The sequence below is a fragment of the Mytilus trossulus genome, chromosome 12, assembly GCF_036588685.1.
Source record: "Mytilus trossulus isolate FHL-02 chromosome 12, PNRI_Mtr1.1.1.hap1, whole genome shotgun sequence".
NCBI lineage: Eukaryota > Metazoa > Mollusca > Bivalvia > Mytilida > Mytilidae > Mytilus > Mytilus trossulus.
In genome coordinates this window covers 46,761,400-46,785,626 of record NC_086384.1, presented here as the reverse complement: position 1 = coordinate 46,785,626, position 24,227 = coordinate 46,761,400, and the positions used below count along the sequence as shown (strand labels likewise).

Here is a 24,227-nt window from a genome sequence, read left to right as displayed (position 1 = left end):
ATCAGTTGACCACTTTAGGAGTTATTGCCCTTTATAGTCAATTTTTAACCATTTTTCGTAAATCTTAGTAATCTTTTAGAAAAATCTTCTCCTCTGAAACTGCTGGGCCAAATTATTTGAAACTTGGCCACAATCATCATTGGGGTATCTAGTTTAAAAATTGTGTCCGGTGACCCCGCCAACTAACCAAGATGACCGCCATGGCTATAAATAGAACATAGGGGTAAAATGCAGTTTTTGGCTTATAACTCAAAAACCAAAGCATTTAGAGCAAATCTGACATTGGGTAAAATTGTTAATCAGGTGAAGATCTATCTGCCCTGAAATTTTCAGATGAATTGGACAACCTGTTTTGGGGTTGCGGCCCCTGAATTGGTAATTTGAAGGAAATTTTGCTGCTTTTGGTTATTATATTGAATATTATTATAGATATAGGTAAACTGTAAACAGCAATAATGTTCAGCAAGGTCAGATTTACAAATAAGTCAACATGACCAAAATGGTCAGTTGACCTCTTTAGGAGTTATTGCCCTTTAAAGTCAATTTTTAACCATTTTTTCGTAAATTTTATATATCTTTTACTTAAATCTTCTTCTCTGAAACTGCTGTGCCAAATTGATCCAAACTTGGCCACAATCATCTTTGGGGTTTCTTGTTTAAAAAATGTGTGGCGTGACCTGGCCATCAAACCAAGATGGCCGCCACGGCTAAAAATAGAACATAGGGGTAAAATGCAGTTTTTGGCTTATAACTCAAAAACCAAATAATTTAGAGAAAATCTGACATGAAGTAAAATTGTTAATCAGGTCAAGATCTATCTGCCCTGAAATTTTCAGATGAATTGGACAACCTGTTTTTTGGGTTGCGGCCCCTGAATTGGTAATTTTAAGGAAATTTTGCTGTTTTTGGTTATTATATTGAATATTATTATAGATATAGGTAAACTGTAAACAGCAATAATGTTCAGCAAAGTAAGATCTACAAATAAGTCAACATGAACGAAATGGTCAATTGACCCCTGTAGGAGTTATTGACCTTTGTAGTCAATTTTCAATCTGCTTCCTTTGTTTAATATTCACATAGACCAAGGTGAGCGACACAGGCTCTTTAGAGCCTCTAGTTTAAATGATGATAACTATTTTCACGAATTGTTGTCAAGTTCGTCAAGTGCACTAACGTGTTCGAATTTCATTTTTTTTAAACAATAAACTGAAGAAATAGATATAAGATACTATACAAATCCTTGTTCAAATCATATTTTTTTTATATATTTGGGGCGAAACTATATAGGACGAGAATAAAACACACGCATGTCCTAAGATAATGTGAAAGGTTCAAAAAATAATGTTTCTACAAAACCTGTCTTATTTTATTTCACAGTATCCATATTTAATTATTACCAATCAAGTAAGAATTGAGTAAATTTACTTGATGGTAAAATGGCGAGTGTGTTGCTTAGGTTTATTAAAGGGGACGGCATTTAATGTGACGACTATACAAGCACTAGTAGTTGTTAGCAACAGTAACTTAACAAAAGTTTTCTCCCTTTACATGCAACAATATTGAATCAACGCAGTCAATGATTGACGGCTTTCGTAGCAACAGCATATCAATAAAGATGGACGACTGAATGAAATGTGATCTCGTACAAATGTAAAAATGACGTTGAATCCACTTGCAAACCCTAAAGGGACAAATTTAAACTGTGAACTTTGTCAGAAACCAGCATTTATTCAGTGTACAAAGTGTCGAGTAACGTATTATTGGTAAGGACAGAGTAATTGAAACATGTTTTAGTAAAATTACGAAATTGTATATCCAGTTGCGAAAAGTATTTACACCATGGGGTTTGTATTTTATTGGCAACAATATTAAAGCATTTTGTGGCAGAAATTTAAACAGTTCGATATTTGCGTATAAAACATAGCATATTTATTAGTTTGTATGTAAGGTAAAGTAGCTTTCATAATTGTATTTTTGATACACCTATTGACCTAATCAATATTTTTAAATTTGTCATACTGACCTGACCTGAGAATTTGTCCCACTTGAACATTTGACATCAAACAAAAATCCCTTTTGCATTGTGGCGTCAGATATTTTCTATTATGACGTTTTTTATAGAAACTTTTGTGATGTCCAGTTATGAGGGGGGATAGGACCTTTAACAGGACTTTTGGATCGAGTGTTTTTAAGCTCAGGATTTCGGGATTGACCTCAGGATCCGGGACGTCTTTTTTTTTAATCTCAGGATTTCGTGTTTTTAAGCCTGGGATTTCGAGATCAGGATTTTTTTAGCCTGGGGTTTTCGGAATCAGGACCCCTCCTACCCCCTCTCAGTTATGGTGGACAAATATCGATTAGGTGCATTGAGGAGGGGGTGTCTGGAAGCAAGACAAGTCGCCCCACTGGCAAGTCGCCCAACACCTAATCGCCCCACTTTTTCACCAACTCGCCCCACTTAAAAAAAAACCACCCCAACCTGGATTACCGAATCGCCCCACTTTTAAAAAAATATTTAGATGAAGTTTTATTAGAAGAGACATTAATTCAAATATTGACAATGATTGACATTGTGTTTAATAATATTTTAATTAACTTACATTTAGATTTCATATCAAATTATATTATTTGTTTAATAAAGGATTTGTATAGTACTTGGTATAATGTAAAATAATAAGATTTCTTAATTGAATTGTACATGTATGAAATATATAAAATTTATTTTTGACCTAGGCCTTTTCTGAGTTTGGATCAATATATATATATATGCATTACCAAAAACAAAGCATTTATGTTGATTACAATTCTATTAGAAGTTATAAAATTATATATTTATATAACATTTAAAATTGAGAATGGAAATGGGGAATGTGTCAAAGAGACAACAACCCGAACAAATAAAAAAAAATAACAGCAGAAGGTCACCAACAGGTCTTCAATGTAGCGAGAAATTCCCGCACCCGGAGGCGTCCTTCAGCTGGCCCCTAAACAAATATATACTAGTTCAGTGATAATGAACGCCATACTAATTTCCAAATTGTACACAGGAAACTAAAATTAAAATAATACAAGACTAACAAAGGCCAGAGGCTCCTGCGGCTGGGTTAAACATGTTTGTGAGATCTCAACCCTCCCCCTATACCTCTAACCAAAGTAGAAGTCTATTGAGTATGCATAATTATAGTACAAACACAATTAACTGTAAATGTATATAAAAAAAAAGTACTGGGATCACTTGTGAAAAGACATGACAAACAGAATACATTCAATAATCAGTAATAAATCTTACAATTTAAATTGTTATTTCAGTGGAGTGGAACATCAGAAAGCTGATTGGGTAGGAATTCATGAAAAAATATGTCAAAGTTTGATAGCTTTACGACAAGGTGCCCCCTTTTTACCATCACAGGAAGAACGACAAAAAAGAGAAAGACATATTTTAATGAAAAAGGTGAGGCCTAATGATTTTATGTGCAAATAGGATCTCGATAACAACACATGGGTTATCTCATTAAAATGGTTCTCTATATTAATGGCAGGTAATAACATATTAATGTTTTGAATGGTCATGCATACATGTAGTTCCACCAAGTACAATGTAGGTTTTTGCATGGAATATTGAAGATATGTTATTATATCAAAACAATGACATAAATCGTTACATGTATAAAAGCACAGACTTTTTGGGATTTATATAAATATTATCAGTGATCTAAAAAAGGCAGAGGGTAATGTGATGCTATATTGCTTGAATATATGATACTACATGCATCTAAAATGATTTTATTATATATGTACAATGTGTTTTAATGAAGTATGTGTTACAACTTATAGAAACAAAATGCCAAAATTCTCTTTTTGCCAGGATGCTTTTAAAAGTTTATGAACTCTGTATAAAGAACATATTTTTTACCATCTTACAATCAATTGCATGTTTAAATTTATTTTTAAAAATGTAATGTAAAACAATTTTTAATACATTTTAAACAGACAACAATAATACCCCTAAGGGCCTTACACGCACAATGGGACAGAAGTTATTTACAGTTTACAGAGAACATATTCATTCATTTACCATCACACAATCAATTGCATTTGTATTTCTGAAGATTACAAAGTTAAAAAATATTAGTATTTTTTCAGACAACAATGATAGACCTTACACGCACAACAGGACAGAAGTTACTCTTTGAAGGTCGTCATGAACAGGCAGTACCAGCAGCAATGCAGTCCCTAAGATTTGCTATTGATGTCCATGGTCTAGATAGCATAGAGCTTGTGCCATCTTATCTTATCCTTGGAGAAGCTAGTATAGGTCAGCTGTTAACTAATAAAAATCAATTTTAAGAGTTTGTTTCCTACCAATACATTTAATTCCAAAGAAATTGGGTAGATTTATAAAATTAACTGTGGTCTATGTAAGCTAAGCCATAATATCTCTAAAATCAAGGCTATTTTAGCAATAATTACAATGTATTGTCAAATTGAATAATGATTTTCAGTTTTGAAAAAAATTATATTACTATGGTAGGCTAATGAGTTCTCTCAGGGCACTCACATTCCACCAATGAAAACTGATTGCCATGAAACAAAATAGCACAATAGTTATAGTACTGAAAGAAGTGTAAAACATCAGTTGATCAATCTTGTTTATTGTCATTTTGTTTTGGTTTTAATGTATTATATTGTTTGCTATCAGATAATCTTATTGACACATTTTGTACAATGTATACTGTATTATAGGGAGATAATTTACCTATTATATGTTTTTGCAGGATTAGGACGTTTATCACAAGCAGAAGAATATTTGGCCCAAGCTCAGTGGACTGTTTTAAAGACCCCATCGTGTTCAAATGCTATAAAATCTAAACTATACAGAAATCTAGGACTGTTATATGCAGCCAAAGGAGAGTATGACGATTCTTTACGACAGTTAGCTGACGACGTAAGTCAAATCTCTCTTTTTGATTTGTTTTTATAACTCAATTAGTGAACATACAAAAGAGAGGCAGTTCTAAATTAAGATGGTACATAGCACTACAGGGACATAACTCTGTAAAAATCAGCTGAATGTTTTAATCAAATTCTATTGTTAAGGAATTATTAAGCTTCTCAATGATCAAAATTAGTGGTTGTCAAACAGTTTTATATAGATAAATGGTGTGGTTCAATTTTTTTTTAAACTTATATTTTTGTCAAAGGGTCAAATTACATAATGTAGATATTTTGTTAAAACTTAATGAAATTAAACAAGCCAAATGAATTTTATTTTTAGGTGTTTTTTTCTTTTATTTACTGACATTTTCTAAATTATGTGATAAGAACCTTTGCAAAGGAAATTTAATTTGTAAAATATCTATCCTTACTCGTCATATAATGACACCAATGACAATTTGATAGGATTTGTACAGGAAAATGCATGAATTGAAAGTTGTCTTTCAGTTTGCATCATTTAAGAATGATATAAAATTTTATTCTTATCATGTAAATTTAAATTGTACTGTCAAATTTGGTCAATTTGTGTTCATGATTATTTATACTGATGATTCATTATTATTTGTTGGATACCAATTTTCGTGGGTGACCAATTTCCGAAAGGCTTCTATGCAGACTTTGCCAAAGCAACAAAATTAGATATATAAAATATTTTCCTTGATTCGTGAAAATTGGCAATATGAAATAAATGATTCACAGTACTGAAAAGTATTATTGACCACTAATTTTACTGTTATGAATTTGTATTATACCTACCTTGTCTTATTTACAGATTTATCATGCCTCAGAAAATTTTGGTACAGACGATATTAGGACATCTGGAGGTTATTTTCACATGGCCAATGTATTTTTCCGACAAGGAAGAATGGAGATTGCGGATTCCTTATATCGACAGGTAAAACTATAGAATTTTCTGTCTCCAAAAAATTAGCTTTGAATTCCAGTCCAATTATTTTTTTATAAGATGGGTGTAAAGTGTTCTAAATGCATGTAATACATTCAAAAGAATAGAAAGATTTCATGATATTAAACTTAGATTTTATAAAATGACTATTTATTTATCATACCAACAAGAAAACTATTCATCAAAAAACAAAAGAATAAAAAAATATTTTCACAGTGTTTTATAATCAAACAAGACCTATGCTGTCAGCTACATTATAAGCTACAAAGGTAAAAAATAAATAAAGTGAAACCTGTAGAAAACTTTAAAAAAATATATCTTATTTTGAATGGGAGATAACTCTTGATAATCTGTAACCAAAAGATATTAATTTTTTTTTACGGAACAGAAAAAGCAGATTTATATATGAACAATATTTTTGTTTCATTTTAGGTTTCAAATATATGGTATAATCATTTACAAAAAATTGTGAAAATAAGAACCAAAACTCCTGATACTCCACAAGGAATTGGTCCATTGATTACAGAATCCAGTGATGAGAAGGAAGATACTCTAGGTATATGTATAGACTTTAGTATACTAATGAATATTTATGACACAAAGGTCCCTATACTATATGTGATATTAGTGTTTTAAGCTACATATTTTACAAATCAATCAGTATCTTACATGTATTGTTTTTGTGGCCAGTCTAAATTGGATCTTGGCAAAGGGGAGACAATTTTGATAACACAAGACTATATTTGAAAAAAGTCAGAATTTGATATTTGTAGGTAGTCATTAAATTGTGGAAAGCAAAAGGGTCATGAAGGTTGAAATTTGCAGATAATATGAGGGTCATACACAATTTGTCTTGCATCTAAATATCAACTGTATACCGTAATTTTAGAAATTATTACCAGTATTTATTATTGTGATTTTCCAAGAATGGACAAAAAGTCAAGTTTAATTATTGCAATTTTGAAAAACTTCTTCCAAATCTATGTTTAATTTATCAGAATAAGACTTCAAATTATTGCGTTACTCATCCAGTCACATTATTCACATTAATAAAAACCTCGCAATAATCTCTGAATATACAGTAAATATATGTGAATATGTGAAGTCACAAAATTCCTGAATATTCTTCTGTTGGGAGATTTTTGCCTTCAAAAGCACATGCAAAATACATTTTTAAAGAAAAGTGAAGAAATGTGTGGCTGTAATTAGTAAGAATAAATATGAAAACAGAGTCAACATTCTTAAAGTTTTAGCCACATGTTTACTTGAAAATTTTTCAAAATGTCTGCAAATTCAGGATACTTTACAAATATTTTGCATGAATTCAAATCCAAGCTTTTTTAGTCAATAGGCTCTTTTATTTAACAATGTACGTTGTGTTATTTTTTATGCCCCACCTACGATAGTAGAGGGGCATTATGTTTTCTGGTCTGTGCGTCCGTTCGTCCATTCGTTCGTTCCTCTGTCCCGCTTCAGGTTAAAGTTTTTGGTCAAGGTAGTTTTTCATGAAGTTGAAGTCCAATCAACTTCAAACTTTGTACACATGTTCCCTATGATATGATCTTTCTAAATTTAATGCCAAATAAGAGTCACGGTCCTCTGAACATAGAAAATGATAGTGCGTGGGGCATTCGTGTACTGAGGACACATTATTTTTACTTAATCAATTATTTCTTTTTGTATTCAATAGATGAGGCACAAGAGGCTGAAGCAATACAAGTTTTAAATGCCATCTACGACATGCAGGAACACCAGCAAAGCAGACAGCCACAAGATCTGGCCACCATTTGTCATGCTTTAGCCATGCTATACTTTATACTGATGGATATTTCTAAGGTATGTTTTCTCCTGAATCATAGGTGGATCTAAGATGGGGGTGGGGGCTTTTGTGGGAAGAAGTTAGTTGATTACATAGGGAATCACTGAAGCATGATGTGAGCAGCCCCCCCCCCCCTTTTTAGGTCAGTCAGAGGACCCCCTTAAGTTATAATGGTAAGTTCTTGACCCCCCACTGTGAATCTAAGCAGATGCACAAATATATCATTTTGCTATGTTGTGGTGTTTTTTTTTAATTATCATAGAAGGTATGGTGAGGAATGTCATCTTCAGTAATATTTTTTTTTTATAAAAAATACTTAATTAAAAGGTATTGTAAATGACACACGTTGATTTTTTTAAAAGTAGTAAAGTCTGTGATATCTTGAAATCTGTAAACTTACTTTTGAATCATTTCAATCTTACACTAATAGAGATCAGCGTTTGTTAGTATATACTTATATTGTCAAATGATCACAAAAGCATGGCAAAATTGCAAGATCTCTTTTGTCACATATTACAGTTTCTATAGTTTGAAAAAAATTAATATTTAAAAACTGTGTTCAGGTGGTATCAAACACCTTGCTCAAACTGAATTAATTAAAGACAAAAATATAATAATTTGAACAAAATTGAACCACAATTTATTTGAAAAATTTCATTGAATATATAGCATTTTGACATACACTGGTTTTTATCATTGAAGTTTTCTATGTTGTGTCATGTGTACTATTGTTTGTCTATTTGTCTTTTTCATTTTTAGCCATTGTGTTGTCAGTTTGTTTTAGATTTATGAGTTTGACTGTCCCTTTGGTATCTTTCGTCCCTCTTTTACTATTTCCTTAACAATAGAATGTTGTTAAAACGTGCAGCTGATTTTGAACGAGTTATCTCCCTTAAGTCTTATGTACCACCTTAAATAAAAGTTTTGTTAATCTTGTATTTTCAGGCTAAAGAATTTGGAAGAAAAGCTGTAGTTGCCAGCGAAGGACACCCTGATGACTCACTGTCTCGTACTATTGTTGAATTTATGAAGAATTTAGAATCACAGACACAGAGGGTCATTTGAAATACTGTGATTATTTGTATATAACTGTGATATTGACTAATTCTTAAATGATTCTGTAAAAAATGAAGATTATTTAAGGAAATTACTGTATACTTATGTTATTAAATAATTATGTAAGTTATTTATTATCATTTATTGATAGTGAAACAGTAGCTGTTAGAAAGAAATATTTGGAATGTCATTTAGGGGGCCTAAAATTACAGTTTGCTGTTTTGTGTGAGTCAAGGCTCTGTGTTGAAGACTGTACCTTGACCTATAATGGTTTACTTTTACAAATTGTGACTTGGATGGACAGTTGTCTCATTGGCATTCATACCTTATCTTCTTATATCTATTTATAATAATTAAGATTTTTAACTGAACAGTAAAGAAATTATGAATTTTCTGAGATCACACTTATTGGTTGGCTTATTTCCCTTTAATAGTGTTTGTATATGTATTGTGGATAAAACTAAGGATTATTCTAAAGAAATTACTTTCTGCTGTATTATTTTGTGGCTTTGCAATTTCAAATCTCAAGGATAACATTTCTGTCTTTCAAATTAATTAGCAAACCTTTCTTTCTCAAACCCAAAAGCTCTTTTAGCAAAGTGTACAAAGAAAAACATACTTCAAAGAAAATTCTGTCATTGTGCATTAGCTGACCTGTATGAAAATAAGGTGTGGTATAACTGTCACTGAGACAAACTATTTAACTGGCCCATTTGTATTATGTCAGCTGAATGAATCACTAAGCCATTACATTTTTTTTTAAACCTTTACCTGCTCTAAAACAACTGACATCCTTACACAAGCTGAACAGACTTACCGGTATGATGGTCTTTTCAAATGGTTCTCAATTCTGGAATCTTGGATAAAACTCTTTATGTTTTCTTTTTATAACCATGATGCTGTCAGGGTTTTTTTTTCGATTTATGAGTTTGCATGTTCCTATGGTATCTTTCGTCGGTCTTTTTTCAATCAGACCAGGCCTAGTAGATATTATGTGACATGACTTTTCAGCACTGAATAGAAACACATTACTGTGCATGTGCAAGTTATATAAAAACAAGAATGTGTCCTCAGTACACGAATGCCCCACTCACACTATCATTTTCTATGTTCAGTGGACCGTGAAATTGGGGTAAAATCTCTAATATGATATCATAGGGATTATGTGTACCAAGTTTGAAGTTGATTGGACTTCAACTTCATCAAAAACTACCTTGACCAAAAACTTTAACCTGAAGAGGGACAGACGGACGCACAGACCAGAAAACATAATGCCCCCCTACTATCGTTGGTGGGACATAAAAATATTCTTATTTAATTTTGAAAAGGTGGAAAATTTGGTAGTGTATTGAATTGAAAATAATGTTTTAATCTTCCTCTCTTAAACTGCTGGTTAAATGTCAAGAGGTGTTGACAGTTGACCTGACCCTTATACTAAATACTTTCTCATCCAAAACCATAGATGTTCTAAGTATAAAAATGACTTATACAAGTACGAATTAGCTTCACTTGTGCTTGAGATAACGGATGTAGATTTTGAAAAATTGGCAGGTATGGTAAATGTAAGAGCAAGATGATTGGATACAACTCCATGGTAAATGTAAATATCACAGGAATTATTGATGAAATATTGTCTACAAACTAATCTAATTTTATCATGATTGGATAAAAGTCTAAAAATCCAATTGGCCAATATAAAAAATCTTCTTTATCAATTAGGTCAAATTGAAGAGACTTAAGAATTGTGGACTAAAACTTAACCCTTGACCAAGGAACTAAGAATTGAAAATGAGGTCCACATGCACACTATACAATTCTATTAACCAAAACAAGTTGACATTTTGTCGAAGAATCTGCAAAAACTACCTAATAAATAATGTAAACTTTACATTTTTTTAATGATGGATGACTGTTTAACCTGAAGAAGCAAATATGGTATATATTGCATATTCATGACAAGTACATGTTAATGCAATATGAATATTGACCCTGCTTTTGTATAAGAATGATACCCTATGCCAGATTTGTAACATACTGACTATGCGGTATGGGCATTGCTCATTGTTGAAGGCTGTATGGTGACCTATAATTGTTAATGTCTGTGTCATTTTGGTCTCTTGTGGACAGTTGTCCCATTGGCAATCATACCACATCTTTTTTATAGTTCACAACTTTAGTCCAATAAACGACATGTAAGTTAACCCTTACCCAGACACATTATTTCAACCAGTCTTTGCTGCATGCTTAACCTAGAAACATTCAATACCAATTTCAAAGTCTTAGGAATGACCTAGTCAGGGCTCAAACTCATACTCTCCAGCAATTGAGGCTAGTACACTACCACAAGACCATCAAGGCTGTAAGTAAAGATTGACCAATGAACTATGAAAATGAGGTGAAGGTCAGTACTATCATGCCAGATGGTCATGTACACCTTGCAATCATCAAACTATAGGCTTTAGGTTTTGCTCATTGTTGAAAGATAAAAGTGGCTGAAAGTCACATTATTTCATCTACACTAGCCAAGGGTTAAGATCCGCAAGGTAATGATTTTCATTGGTTGCAGATATAACTGGCTGCATCCAATCAAAAAGCACCTATAATATGATCACATGTAAATGTAGGTAAACAATTGCTACATGCTGATTGTGCAACAAGTCTTTACCCTCCATAAGATCTGACGATTTTTAGTGACAATTTAAATGTTCTTAATAGAACACAGAAGTTTCTTTGTATTTTTGACGCACAAATGTTGGAATGTAAATGTATTTTCGTTTCCTGCTTCACCCAAGTTTTGCAAACTTTAGACACAACCATATTTTCACCTGCACACTGAAGAGTTCAAAAGAGGGACGAAAGATACCAAAGTGACAGTCGAACTCGTAAATCTAAAAACAAACTGACAACGCCATGGCTAAAAATGAAAAAGACAAACAGAAAAACAATAGTACACATGACACAACATAGAAAACTTCAAGTGATACCATTGGTCAAAACAATTTAATCGGAATGGGCGTGACTTCAATCAACTGACAGTTGGCACAACATTGTTATCACAAATGTTGGCTTAATCTGTCATGGGTGTAGAGAAGTGGAGGGGATTGTAACCATTTGCTACCAAAGATGACATTATTTAGACTCAGATGGATAGTCAAATCGTTGGCAATCTTTTCACATCACATCATTTTTTAATTCAGGATCAAATACAGTATGAATAATCATTATATATAGGGCTCTTCACGGTTAGTTTGGCCAATTTGGATAGGGGGCAGATTTTATACTGGAGGTAAAAATGGTGTGAAAAATACGGGAAAACATCATATAAATATAGCAGTTGCTTGGAAACATGCATAGGATTTCCAATACTTACATACTATTTCCACCTTCTTCCAAAAAATCTGCCCCTTATCCAATATGGCTGAACTAACCGTGAAGAGCCCTATTATAGACAGCAAAAAACAAATATAAGGTTATGAATAATTTAATGAAATAATAAACATAGATTGCTACAAATCTTGTTCTGATACAAACATTGTTTACCTCTTAAAGTATTTCATTACAAATATTTACACTACATCACATAAATAAATAAAAATTAAATGGAATACTTAATTCAGGCATTATAAGTACACCACAAAAATAACTTGAAATATAATAAACCTGAGTAAGCCATGCATGTTGCCATTTGTAAAAATAAAACTATATAATATCAACCATTAAATAATAACAATGCTTAAATACAAGTAAAAATGAGAAATACTTATACTCATGGAGACATAAATTATTTCAGTTTTAGAGGATCCAGTTTTCTCTTATTTTACGGTGACTTTCTCGTGCTTCAGGATGTGACCATTGAGCATTGAAAGGCAATGAATGTATAAGCAAGCCTAGTCTATCTAAAAATCAAAACTATCCTTGCTTTGAGATATACGGTGCTATTTTATTGATATAATTATTTTCTTTTTGAAACAGTTGTAAATTCAGATTTATCATTATTATTTTTGTAAATATTTTTAAGTTCATAAATCTAAATAGTTAAGAAAGTAGCCAAATATTTGACTTGTGCTTCAAATACATGACATTAACATTGTATATGATTGGTATATTTTTAACAGACTTTAAAACTAAGATAATTTTCTGTGAAAAAAATACAAGATATTTGTATTGCATTTCAAGTTTGTAAAATTCTTTGGTTTACAGTTTTATAACAACATTAAATGTTTATAATTTAAGTAAAAATGTTAGATGAAATCTTGATATTTCAAACTGAAGCTTTGGTATATGTGCTTTTTTCATAATTAAATATTTTTGCATACTTTTTCCTAAATGTATAACATGCTTTTGACAAGGGTCTCCAAAATTTAAATCATTATTTAAACAAACAACAAACTGTTAAAAAGAAAGCCAGATATTTGCCTTGTGCTTGAAATATGTGACTTAAGGGCATACGATACAGTAGCAGGGGAGATAATGACATTGCTAACATAAAATGTTATTTTCGCGACGTCAAACTATGACATAATGGGAAAAGATGCATTTTTGACTGATTTTTATTGTTCAAACTGATTTAATTTGAAAACGAGTGCATGGACCCCTATTTATTAAAACAACATTTGGTTTCATTTTGCAGGGTGATTATGTGAACCAAATTTTATAAAACTGTAAATAGTGCAATTTTTTTTAATTGTGATAAAAATACAGCAAAAAATATGTTTTTTTCTCAATTCACGACCATTTGATAAAAATATGAGTTATTTTTAAATAAAAAATGCATAAATTATTAGGATACAAATAAATACAGAAATTACAAATTATTTAACAAAAAACAATTTGTGTTTATCTTTTAATGTAACACAAAAAAGTTATGGCTTTCTTTCGAAAGCCAAAATACGGCCACAAATTCCGAATTTTGAGCAAATATACAAAATTTCGACCTCATTTAACTCAAAAAGTAGCACATGAAGGTATATTTTTTATTACATATTTGATTTAATCAGGCAAAAAATAACTTATATAGAAATTTTCATCAAACTGTAAATATGTGATCAAAACTGTATCAGTATGCCCTTAACATTTAACAGTATGTTCTCTGTAAATTTAGATTCAAAAATTGTATATAATAAAAGTAAAAAGTCATCAGAAATTTGACTTGTGCTTCCAAATTTGTGATCAACTTTTTCAATTCTTAAACCAGAATTAGTATTGTACATCTGATAGAAAAACATTAATGCAACTGTCTTGTGCTCCAAATGTATCAACATTTTTCTAATCAGTGAAATCTTACTAAATTATTGTATTGTTTATAAAGCGTAACAAACTTTCCCTCAGAATTTTAAGCGAACTGTTACAATGTTTAGCTGATAGAAAAATAATGAGATATTTGGCTTGTGCTCCAAATATGTAACCATTTTCCTGAACAGACTGAAACAAACTTAATTTTATGGCATTTTGTCTCTAGTTCAACACACTTGAAGTCAAAATGTACATCTGATAGAAAAGTATCAAGACATTCGACTTGTGCTCCAAATGTGTCAACATTATTTCTATCAGAGTGAAAAAACTTTGTAACTGCATTATGTCTATAGATTAAAAAATATTACATCAAAATTTACTGTATAAATTTGTACATCTGATAAAAAAATATCAACATATTTGGCTTGTGCTCCAAATATGTCAACATTTTCCCAAACAAACTTAGTTTTATAGTACCTATAACTTACAAATTTTACATCAGAATTTAAGGCTAAAATTGTACATCACATTCTGATAGAAAAACATCAAGATATTTGACTTGTGCTCTAAATGTGTCAACATTTTTCTTCTCAGAATGAAAATAATCGAGTTAGTGTATTTTTAATCATAATTTAAGGCATTAATTTGACATCTGATTGAAAAATATCAATGCATTGGACTTGTGCTTCAAATATGGTAACTTACAAAAAATATTTAACAAAGGTTTGCACATAATGGTAATTTGTGATGCAGAGGGATGGTCATTTTCTTATAGAAAGATATTGAACATTTATCTTGTGCTTTAAATATGCAATAGCTTTCTAAAAAGAATGAATGTTTTCCCTTAGAAGGATTTCTCCATTCTAACTATTATGAATTTATCTTTATAGCTCTTTCATAAAGCTCACATTAATGCAAAGAGAGATGATCAAATGAAATAGCAATCTTTCAAAAAATCTTCTTTAGGAACAGTCTCCATAATAATGTAAAGTTACATAAAGGTGTTGAAGATAAAGTAGTCTTTTAATTATTACATTCAAGTATTCCCTCAGTGTTTGTACAAACGTCACGATAAACAATACAATCTGCCATTTATGTTACAAGTCTCCTCCCCTTTGGGCAAAGGTCGTAATCAAGGCTGTTCAAAGGCAGAGGTGATGGTTTTGATGAAAGACATTCTTTAGACAATAAGTTCTATCTATTTGTTTATTTAAACTCATGCTGTGACAATGAGACGGCCATATCTTTTCCAGGAAGTTCTTTGTCAAATCCATCTTTTCCATTAATCCACCAAGTTGTCATAACACCTTTGCCCTAAAAAAAGGAATATAATTGAATATGTAGCTTATATTTCACTATTGTTTCAGGTAAGGGTGAGGATTGGTACCTATTCAAACGTGTAAACCTTCTGCATTTCTTTGCACATGTACTAAGTGTGGAACCTGATGTTCAGTAGTTTTCGTTTGTTGATGAAAATATCACTAAAACACATAATTAATTTATTTTAATATCATGACAAAATACAAAATTAATTACCACTTTCCATTTTGTATAAAAATTTTAATTAGACAAAGGGTCCCAAATTGATAATAGTTTTTTTTATCTACTTCCAATTTAAATATACGTCACTCTCACCTTAACTTCTCTTTCTCCACGACAATCAAGATGATATCCACCAAGTCTTATCAGAATCTGTGCACAGGCATCACTCATATGAATTCTCAAAGCTACAAAGAAAATGTTAAGAATTGCATACTAGAAAAACTATTGATATTAGTATAATCCCATGTGAAATGAGAAACTTAAAATTATTTTTAGAATGAATCATAGTGATGCTTGGACACAGCAAATGGTCTATCTTGTGAGTGATATAACTGCAATATCACAAACATTTTGTGGGCTGGTTAGATGCTTTGACCAATTTTAAATTTCTTTTTACTAGCCCATGGAATTTGGACTCTTTAACCCTTTCAACTCTATTTGCAGCATAAGTTGTTTGCCGGTATTGGGTTATTTCACTATTGGTCCACAACATCCTATGAAACCAAACAAGTAAGATATAAAGTTGTACCAATGTTGTGAAGCCAGAACTTAATATTTGGTTTGACATTTACCGGTATGATGCTGATGTTGGAGAAGATTGTAATAACACAACCAAATTAGTAATTGGACTGTAAGCTTTCTGTGTGTGGCCTGTTGTTAAAGGGGTATGAAGTATACCTCTACAACTATTATTGTAGTCCTAAACTGTTGATGTTTGTAATTGGACTGTAAGCTTTCTGTGTGTGGTCTGTTGTTTAAGGGGTATAAAGTATACCTCTACAACTATTATTGTAGTCCTGAACAGTTGAACGAGTTAGACCTACTGAACATGTATGTTTGTGTTTCTGTCAGTACCAATAGAAAACTGGTTCCAAAAGCATTTACACAAGTAATAAAAATTGAAACAAGGGCAAGGAATATTTAGTAGAATAGGGAATTTATGGGCAATAAAATTCCATCAAGCAAAACTTATGTCACAGACGGAGTTTACAAAGACATTGAGCCTGTGCTCAAGCTGATCTAGGATAACTGTAAAATCATGGGGGGTGTAGAGCGTGTAGACATGAATGATCAGATTTTTCAGTACTACAAGTGCCACAAAAAGTGTAAAGTGGGGGAAAACTTCCATTTATTTAATATTCTTCTTGTCAATGATTGTCTTGGTTAAGAAATACAGAATGCCTACAAAACAAAAAAAACCACATCAAATGTTCTACCAATGTCTTATTCGCACCTTCATAGATAAGGCAGTAAATGCTCCTCTTCCAGACAAAACTAAAGGGAGAAAATATGAACAGATTGGGAGCTTATTCTCGCAACGGAAGGGGCAAAGCATAAAAGGCCACTGCAAACAACATAGAAAATGCAGCAGCAGCCATATCATTTATTTTGTTGTGTAACATTGAAAGGGTAAATCCCCTGTTACTACCTTAAATCTAAGATACACATTACATTTTAGTGCTGTACTTTTTTTAAATCAATTAATAAAACCTTTATAACAGTGTATCCAAAACTCTGTCAGACAGACAAAATGCAAGACAAAAAGTAATTTGGGCAGACAGAAATTTTCACAGATTGTTTTGTGAAAATATAGCAGTAAAGGTCAATTTTTTTTTGGTGAAACAACTCAACAGTTTGGCACAGACTGCCATTATTGCCAGATTGAAAACTGGATTACTTACCCATAGAACTAGATTCCATACGGGATGCTGTGTTTACTGTATCTCCGAATAAACAATACCTGGGCATCTTAAGACCAACAACTCCAGCTACACAAGGTCCTGAAAAGATTAAAAGTATGAAAATAAATATAATACAGTATTATGAAAGTGGAATTTTACTTTGTTTTTAAACATTTTTTCTAGCTTGAATGCATTAATAATTTTTGTAATGCCTCAAAATAAGAATAAAGGATATGTAGTTTTTTTTTCAATTGCAATTTTTAACACAGCCAAATTGGCTTGGCTTTTGCAAATAAGTTACAATAAATGTGGATTTACGTGGGAGGTATATTTAAACGGCCATTATGATGTACATATCGGCGTCTGTGCTAAGTAAAATTATTGAGAATTTTATCACTGTGTTGTACAAAAAGCGAGAGAAGCACATCATATTAGTTATAGTATAACTAATCGCCGTATTTGAATATCGAAATTAAGACAACGGGTGACTGAAAGACGCATGGATTAAACAAGTGTGCAGCACAAGTTTAATCCATAGCGGCGTTCGGTCACAAGTTGTCTTATTTCAGATATTCAAATACAGCCATTAGTTATTCTTTTTATTACATTGGCAAATGGCTTTTTTTTTATGAAATTAATGTAGAAAATGTAAGGAACTATATCTTTTTCCTAAGCATTGATAATTTGTTTTGATCCGACATTATCGACGTCTTGACAACGCCAATTGTTGTATGACGTCGGAGAGTGAAATAACAACGTTTATTTCACATGTGAAATTATCCGTTTTTATTTAACTGGGAAATCAATGTTATTGCGACCAATGTAATAAAATTAAAATTTTCAACTACCTGCCTCAACCCCAGGATATAAGTGACAACAAGGATTTAAGATGCACATAGTAATTCTGTTACTGTCCTAATAGAGGAACTAATAGGACAAAAGCTTTATAATAAATTACCTGAATGCATTCCTACTCTCAGCTGTAACATTGTTTCTGGCATGTGTCTGATTTTAAATCCAACCATAGAAGCCATTAAATCCAGTGAGCATGTGGCTATTTCTCCAGCATGTAATTCACCATTACGTATAGGCAAACCACTTACAATCATGTCTAAAACACATAATTGTATCATAAATAACAAGAAACAAGAAACAAGTTATATTTACAACCAATGAAACACAATTGTTTCAATAAATTAGATAAACAGCTGCACCATAAAAAGAATATGATACACCCTTACTGTGCATAGTGATTATTTGTCTTAAAAATATAATGGGATACTGTGGATTCATTCATTTTTCGTGGGTACCAATTTTTTGTGGATAAAGAAAAACTTGTATGTTTATGGATATTTAATTTCAGGGTCTTGCCAAGGTATGCATACAAGTCTATGGAACATTTTATTTTCATGGTTTACCTGTACCCACAAAAATTGGTATCCAACGAATAATAATGAATCCACAGTAGACAGAATTTAATCAGAAGAAGATAAAGAAGCTCGGTCAAAATCGTGCATGAGGATATCAATCACAGTATAAAATCTGTTTAAAAACCTCTATTAAATCAAATCTGAGCTCTCACAACCCAAGCTCTGAAGTCTTATCTTTAACAATTAAAAGTTCCATAACTCTAAAAGGAAAATTTGAAAATCTTCATAAACAATCAAAACTTAGAAGCATTCGTGATTCATAGTAATAAAATTTCAAAAAGACTCAATACACCTAGTTAGTTATAAGACATATCATGATGGATGGACAGACTAAAAGAGATTGATACAAATGTAATCAAATGCAATAATACAGTAATTTTGACTGGGATATAGACAAGAACGTATCCATAGTACATGGATGCCCCACTCACATTAATAATTTCTATGTTCAGTAAACCTTGAAACTCTAATTTGGCATTAAAATTATAACGATCATATCAAAGTTAACATGTGTACTGATTGGACTACAACTTCATCAAAAACTACATTCACCAAAAAATTAAACCTTAAGAGAACAGACAGATGAACAATGGAACAGTTAACAAACTGAAAAAGCTAAGGCATAACAAAATATTGGTTTCTCGATACTGTAAGTTTAGAAATGATTGCAAGTTTTTATTATTGTGAATTATGCGACTGGATGGGTATATTGCAATAACAGGAACTCACATTCGGATAAGCGAAATATCAATCTGTATGCAGTATCCCCCCAAAATCGCAATAATTAAACTCACATTATTTGTCCATTCTTGAAAAATCGCAATAATAAATGTATGCAATAAATTCTGAATTTACAGTAAATGTTACAAAATTTTCAATAGCAATCCCCTACTTTTTAAAATATATTGGGAGGCTTCTCTGAAACAATTTGCAACTTGACACCTATATCAGGCTAATTTTAAACTGATTTATGTTCTACATACAAGCATCTCCAATGGTTTCCACTTTATATACATCATAGTTATCCAAAATAGCATCAAATGTAGTATACAAATCATTCAGTAAGTCTACAACTTGGAATGGAGTACTGCCCTTGGCAATGTTAGTAAATCCAACAATGTCACTACAATGTAAAAAGCAAAAATGTACTATCCATTTGACAAAATAAGGCATCTATTGAAAAAGTAAACATAAATTTTATTGACTTATTTCAGTTATTCTAATTCCCGACTTTTTTTTTATTTTGCTGATTGCATACATATATAAGAACTAGTTGAAAATGACATTGTGTGTCTAGATATAACATACAACTTTAAGGAATTTCTAAACTAAGTGTTCAATATAAACTAGAGGCTCGCAAGAGCCTGTATAGCTCACCTGATTCTACTTGGGTTTTTGAAATTATGTAAAAAGATAAAATTTGGTAAAAGATAACAACACTTGGCCAGCACCTCATTAAGAAAGGAACATTCATGCTATGTTTGCTTTCATTCCATTCAGTGGTTCTCTAAAAGAAGACATTTGTATGTATTACCCATAGGGTCCTATGTTAAAACAAGTCCCCTGCTGAAAGTCACCTTGGTTGATAGATTGGCTATAAAGTAACAACACTTGGTCAGCATGTCATAAGGAACATTCATGCTATGTTTGACTTCATTCCATTCAGTGGTTCTCTAAAAGAAAACATTTGTATGTATTTCCCATTGGTCCTATGTTAAACTAAGTCCCCCACTCGCAGCCATCTTGGATGATGGATCAGCTACAAAGTAACAACACTTGGTCAGCACCTCATAGGGAACATTCATGCAATGTTTGGTTTTATTCCATTCAGTGGTTCTCTAAAAGAAGTCATTTGTATGCATTTCCTATTGAGTCCTATGTTAAACTAAGTCCCCCGCTGGCGGACATCTTGGATAATGGATCGGCTACAAAGTAACAACACTGGGTCAGAACCTTATAAGGAACATTCATGCCATGTTTGATTTCATTCCATTAATTGGTTCTCTAAAAGAAGTCATTTGTATGCATTTCCAATAGGGTCCTATGTTAAACTAAGTCACTCGCTGGCGGCCGTCTTGGATGATGGATCAGCTACAAAGTAACAACACTTTGTCAGCACCTTAAAAGGTACATTCATGCCATGTTTGGTTTTATTCCATTCAGTGGTTCTCTAAAAAAAGTCACTTGTATGCATTTCCCATAGGGTCCTATGTTAAACTAAGTCACCCGCTGGCCGCCATCTTGGATGATGGATCGGCTACAAAGTAACAACAGTTGGTCAGCACCTCATAGGGTACATTCATGCAATGTTTGGTTTCATTTCATTCAGTGGTTCTCCAAAAGAAGACATTTGTATATATTTCCCATAGGGACCTATGTTAAACTAAGTCCCCCGTTGGCGGCCATCATGGATGATGGATCGGCTACAAAGTAACAACACTTGGTCAGCACCTTATAAGGAACATTAATGCCAGGTTTGGTTTCATTCTATTCAGTGGTTCTCTAAAAGAAGTCATTTGTATGCATTTCCCATAGAGACAATGTTAGACTAAGTCCCCCTGCAGGCGGCCATCTTGGATGATGGATTGGCTACAAAGTAAAAACACTTGGTCAGCTTCTCATAAGGAACATTCATGTCATGTTTGGTTTTATCCATTCAGTGGTTCTCTAGAAGAAGTTCAAAATGTAAAAAGTTAACGACGAAGGCAACGGACGCCAAGTGATGAGAAAAGCTCACTTGGCCCTTCAGGCCAGGGGAGCTAAAAAGGCAGGTGTTGTGCCCATTCTTTGATGTAAAGTTCCAAGGGCAGTATTTAACCCTTTCCTCCATGGATTTTTTTCTTTCACATACTTGATTCGCATAGGATTTTTTTCAATGCAAAAAAATCATCAGGTTTAAAGTATTAATGCATTGTGAAAACAAATATTTCATCCATGAAATTTAAGTCAGATTTTCTCATGAATATCCTTTTCATATTGGATACAAATTTTTTTAAGTTTGATGTAGACATTTTTTAATCAAAGCATTTCAACTGGAGTACTACACAGGCGTCAAAAGGCGTCATTATGGAGTAAAGGGGGTGGCTTCAAAAATCGTCATTATGGAGGAAAGGGTTAACAGCATTGAAGATTGCCCAGACCAAAAATTATTACACAATAAATTCCATTGTTGTTTATTTACTTTGAACAAATTAAAGAGTGTGCCATAAACTAATCTGTTGATCATCAATAGGGTGTAAATTATCTGTCACTGCTGTATAATCATAAACCTTTTGTTTTGGTTATTAACTCAACCATCAATTTAAAAAATGTGACACAAAGTTGAGAAGCAAATTATGACCTGTATCAAATAACCAAAAGCATGCAGTCACTGACAAACTTTTGGTGGTTGAAATGTTCAAATAGCAAAGATCGGAGGGCTTTTCCAGAATTAATTGTATGGGAGCAAGGAAGGCACTTTTATTAAAATTTGATGACTAGTGGTTATTTATGAAAGATTGCTTTAACATTTAAATGAAATATATCCAATTTAAAATAAATGCAGGCATGGTGGGGTCAAGTAGAAAGTGCCTTCCTTCCTAACATTTATTTTTGGAACAGCCCTGATCTTTATAGGGAGTGAATGAAGAGTACCTAAATATCCATATAAAATCAAAATTATGAACTATTTTTTACCTGAAGAAGATGGTTACACATTCAAAGCTTTCAGGTTCGACTGGGTTTCCATGTTTAAGATCTTCTACAACTTTCTTTGGTAACATCTGACTAATGAGTTGTTCTGTTTTACGTTTCTCCTCTACTAATTCCTTGGTTCTCTCCGCTACAATTTGTTCCAAATTACTGGAATATTTTTCAAGCTAAAATGATAAATAACATAAATGTTAACAATGCCATCTAGTTGTGAAATTAATATTTTTCTATTTTCAATACTTTTTAAAGATATGATTATCTACTAGATTTTTTTTTCTCTGTATCTATAAAAAACTTTAACATCACATATTGATGTGATTACTGATTAATAGTGTTCAATGCAATTTTTTTCAGCCAAAAATAGTTTTGTTACTCCCATTAAGACTTTTGGTATTTTGATAGAACAGGTGTCTTCAAGAGTTCCTGCAAAAATTAAGCTTTCTCTCCTGGACCCCAAAATAGTTAGTCCAGATAACTAAATCATCAATTCCTGTAAAAACAAAGGTCAAATCACCCGAAAAGGTCCTTTGGTTCCATTAGTATGGTAGCAATTGGCCATTCATACAATTTCCATTTATATATTTTTTTCATTTTCCCAGTGTGCCAAATTCTTAGTAAAGGTAGTCAAATTTGCAGGCTTTCAAGATCTTCCGGCTATTTGAGTTAATAATTAGTTATATATTTATGTGGTAGTGAAACACAGAGTAACTTACCATATTGACAAGGTTATCAATCAATTCTCCTTTAATTGGATAAATCTCATTCAACTTTTCGTTTACATTCTTAAATGATGGACGGAGTTCTGGATGATTACCCCAACATTGAGCCATCAGCTACAAGAAAAATAACAAGTTTTAATGCAGCTTGGTTAAAAAAAGCTTTCTTATTACAATTGTATATAGACTAAAATCAAAGCGCTGTAAGCACTGTAGGCAGTTAACCAAAAAACAAGGCAAACATAATTATGAAAACTGTGGCAATGTTGCTTCAACTTTTTTTTTAAAGGTTTAAAAGAACAAACATTAAATATTCATATATAATTGTACATTTATCATTATGTTCATTTAATGAATTAAACATTAAGGCAAATAATTCATATTTTATCAAGGTTTTCAATAGCAACGCACATGACCACGAATGGTCATGAGTCTTTAATGAGTCAGCAGTGGTACAAATTTGCAATGATTGCAGTTCTTCTACTTGATCGTAATTGTTCGTGTTAGTTGACTGTTAGTAGTTCAAGTTGACTTTAGTACAAGCTTGTAAAAGTATGAATGGACTTGCTTCCCTGGAAACAAAAACTGAGTTTGTGTTGTTCAGTACAAAAGTTATGAGACACAAATCAGACAAATGTTTACTACTACAGGGATCAATGGTGAGGTCTGACTGATAAATGTAAATGACTCCCACCTTCACCCCAAGTCCATGATGTCTAAGTTTGTAATAAAATGACAGGTGTTATGGTCTAGCAAAGTTATATGCATATGTGTCGCCTATGAGATTGACCTTGTATGTCATTCAATCTTTTTTGAAATGACAAACAGGAATGAATATGGTTTAGGCGCTGGTATCTCAATCTTTTACAAGTTCTCAAAACACACACAAGAGTGTGTGGGGTGACCCTAGGGACTACCCCTAATTTTCATTTGATTTGTTATATTGTCCAATACATGAATATATATGGTTGAGGAGTGGGGATCTCGTCTGTTTCTAAGTTATCAAACAGGAGTGGGTAGGGTGACCCCAAGGACTCTCCCTATATTTCATTTGATTAGTTCTCATACATGAATATATATGGTTTAATCAAAAGGTGGGGATCTTGACTGTTTCCAATTTCTCAATCAGGTGACTGCAGGGACTCCCCCTATATTTCA

General features: G+C 32.2%; 2 protein-coding genes across 2 annotated transcripts in view; one reads left to right on the top strand and one right to left on the bottom strand.

Annotated features, from left to right (window-relative positions):
• The first annotated feature begins 1,533 nt into the window (after window positions 1–1,533).
• Window positions 1,534–8,907, top strand: LOC134692700 (zinc finger MYND domain-containing protein 12-like). The gene is made up of 8 exons (XM_063553179.1): window positions 1,534–1,766; window positions 3,313–3,454; window positions 4,147–4,318; window positions 4,779–4,948; window positions 5,771–5,893; window positions 6,335–6,458; window positions 7,593–7,738; window positions 8,667–8,907. Exons 1-8 carry the CDS (start codon window positions 1,660–1,662, stop codon window positions 8,784–8,786), a joined length of 1,104 nt encoding a protein of 367 aa, XP_063409249.1. The 5' UTR covers window positions 1,534–1,659; the 3' UTR covers window positions 8,787–8,907.
• A 4,255-nt stretch (window positions 8,908–13,162) lies between these two features.
• The window catches only part of LOC134692699 (uncharacterized), a 63,728-nt gene continuing 52,663 nt past the window's right edge, over window positions 13,163–24,227 (bottom strand). The window contains exons 28-34 of the mRNA XM_063553178.1: window positions 23,067–23,186; window positions 22,339–22,520; window positions 19,647–19,786; window positions 18,192–18,344; window positions 17,234–17,332; window positions 15,645–15,736; window positions 13,163–15,323 (exon numbers count right to left, since the gene is read on the bottom strand). Coding sequence (XP_063409248.1) covers window positions 15,216–15,323; window positions 15,645–15,736; window positions 17,234–17,332; window positions 18,192–18,344; window positions 19,647–19,786; window positions 22,339–22,520; window positions 23,067–23,186 — 894 coding nt within the window. The 3' untranslated portion in view covers window positions 13,163–15,215. The remainder of the gene's footprint in view (window positions 15,324–15,644; window positions 15,737–17,233; window positions 17,333–18,191; window positions 18,345–19,646; window positions 19,787–22,338; window positions 22,521–23,066; window positions 23,187–24,227) is intronic.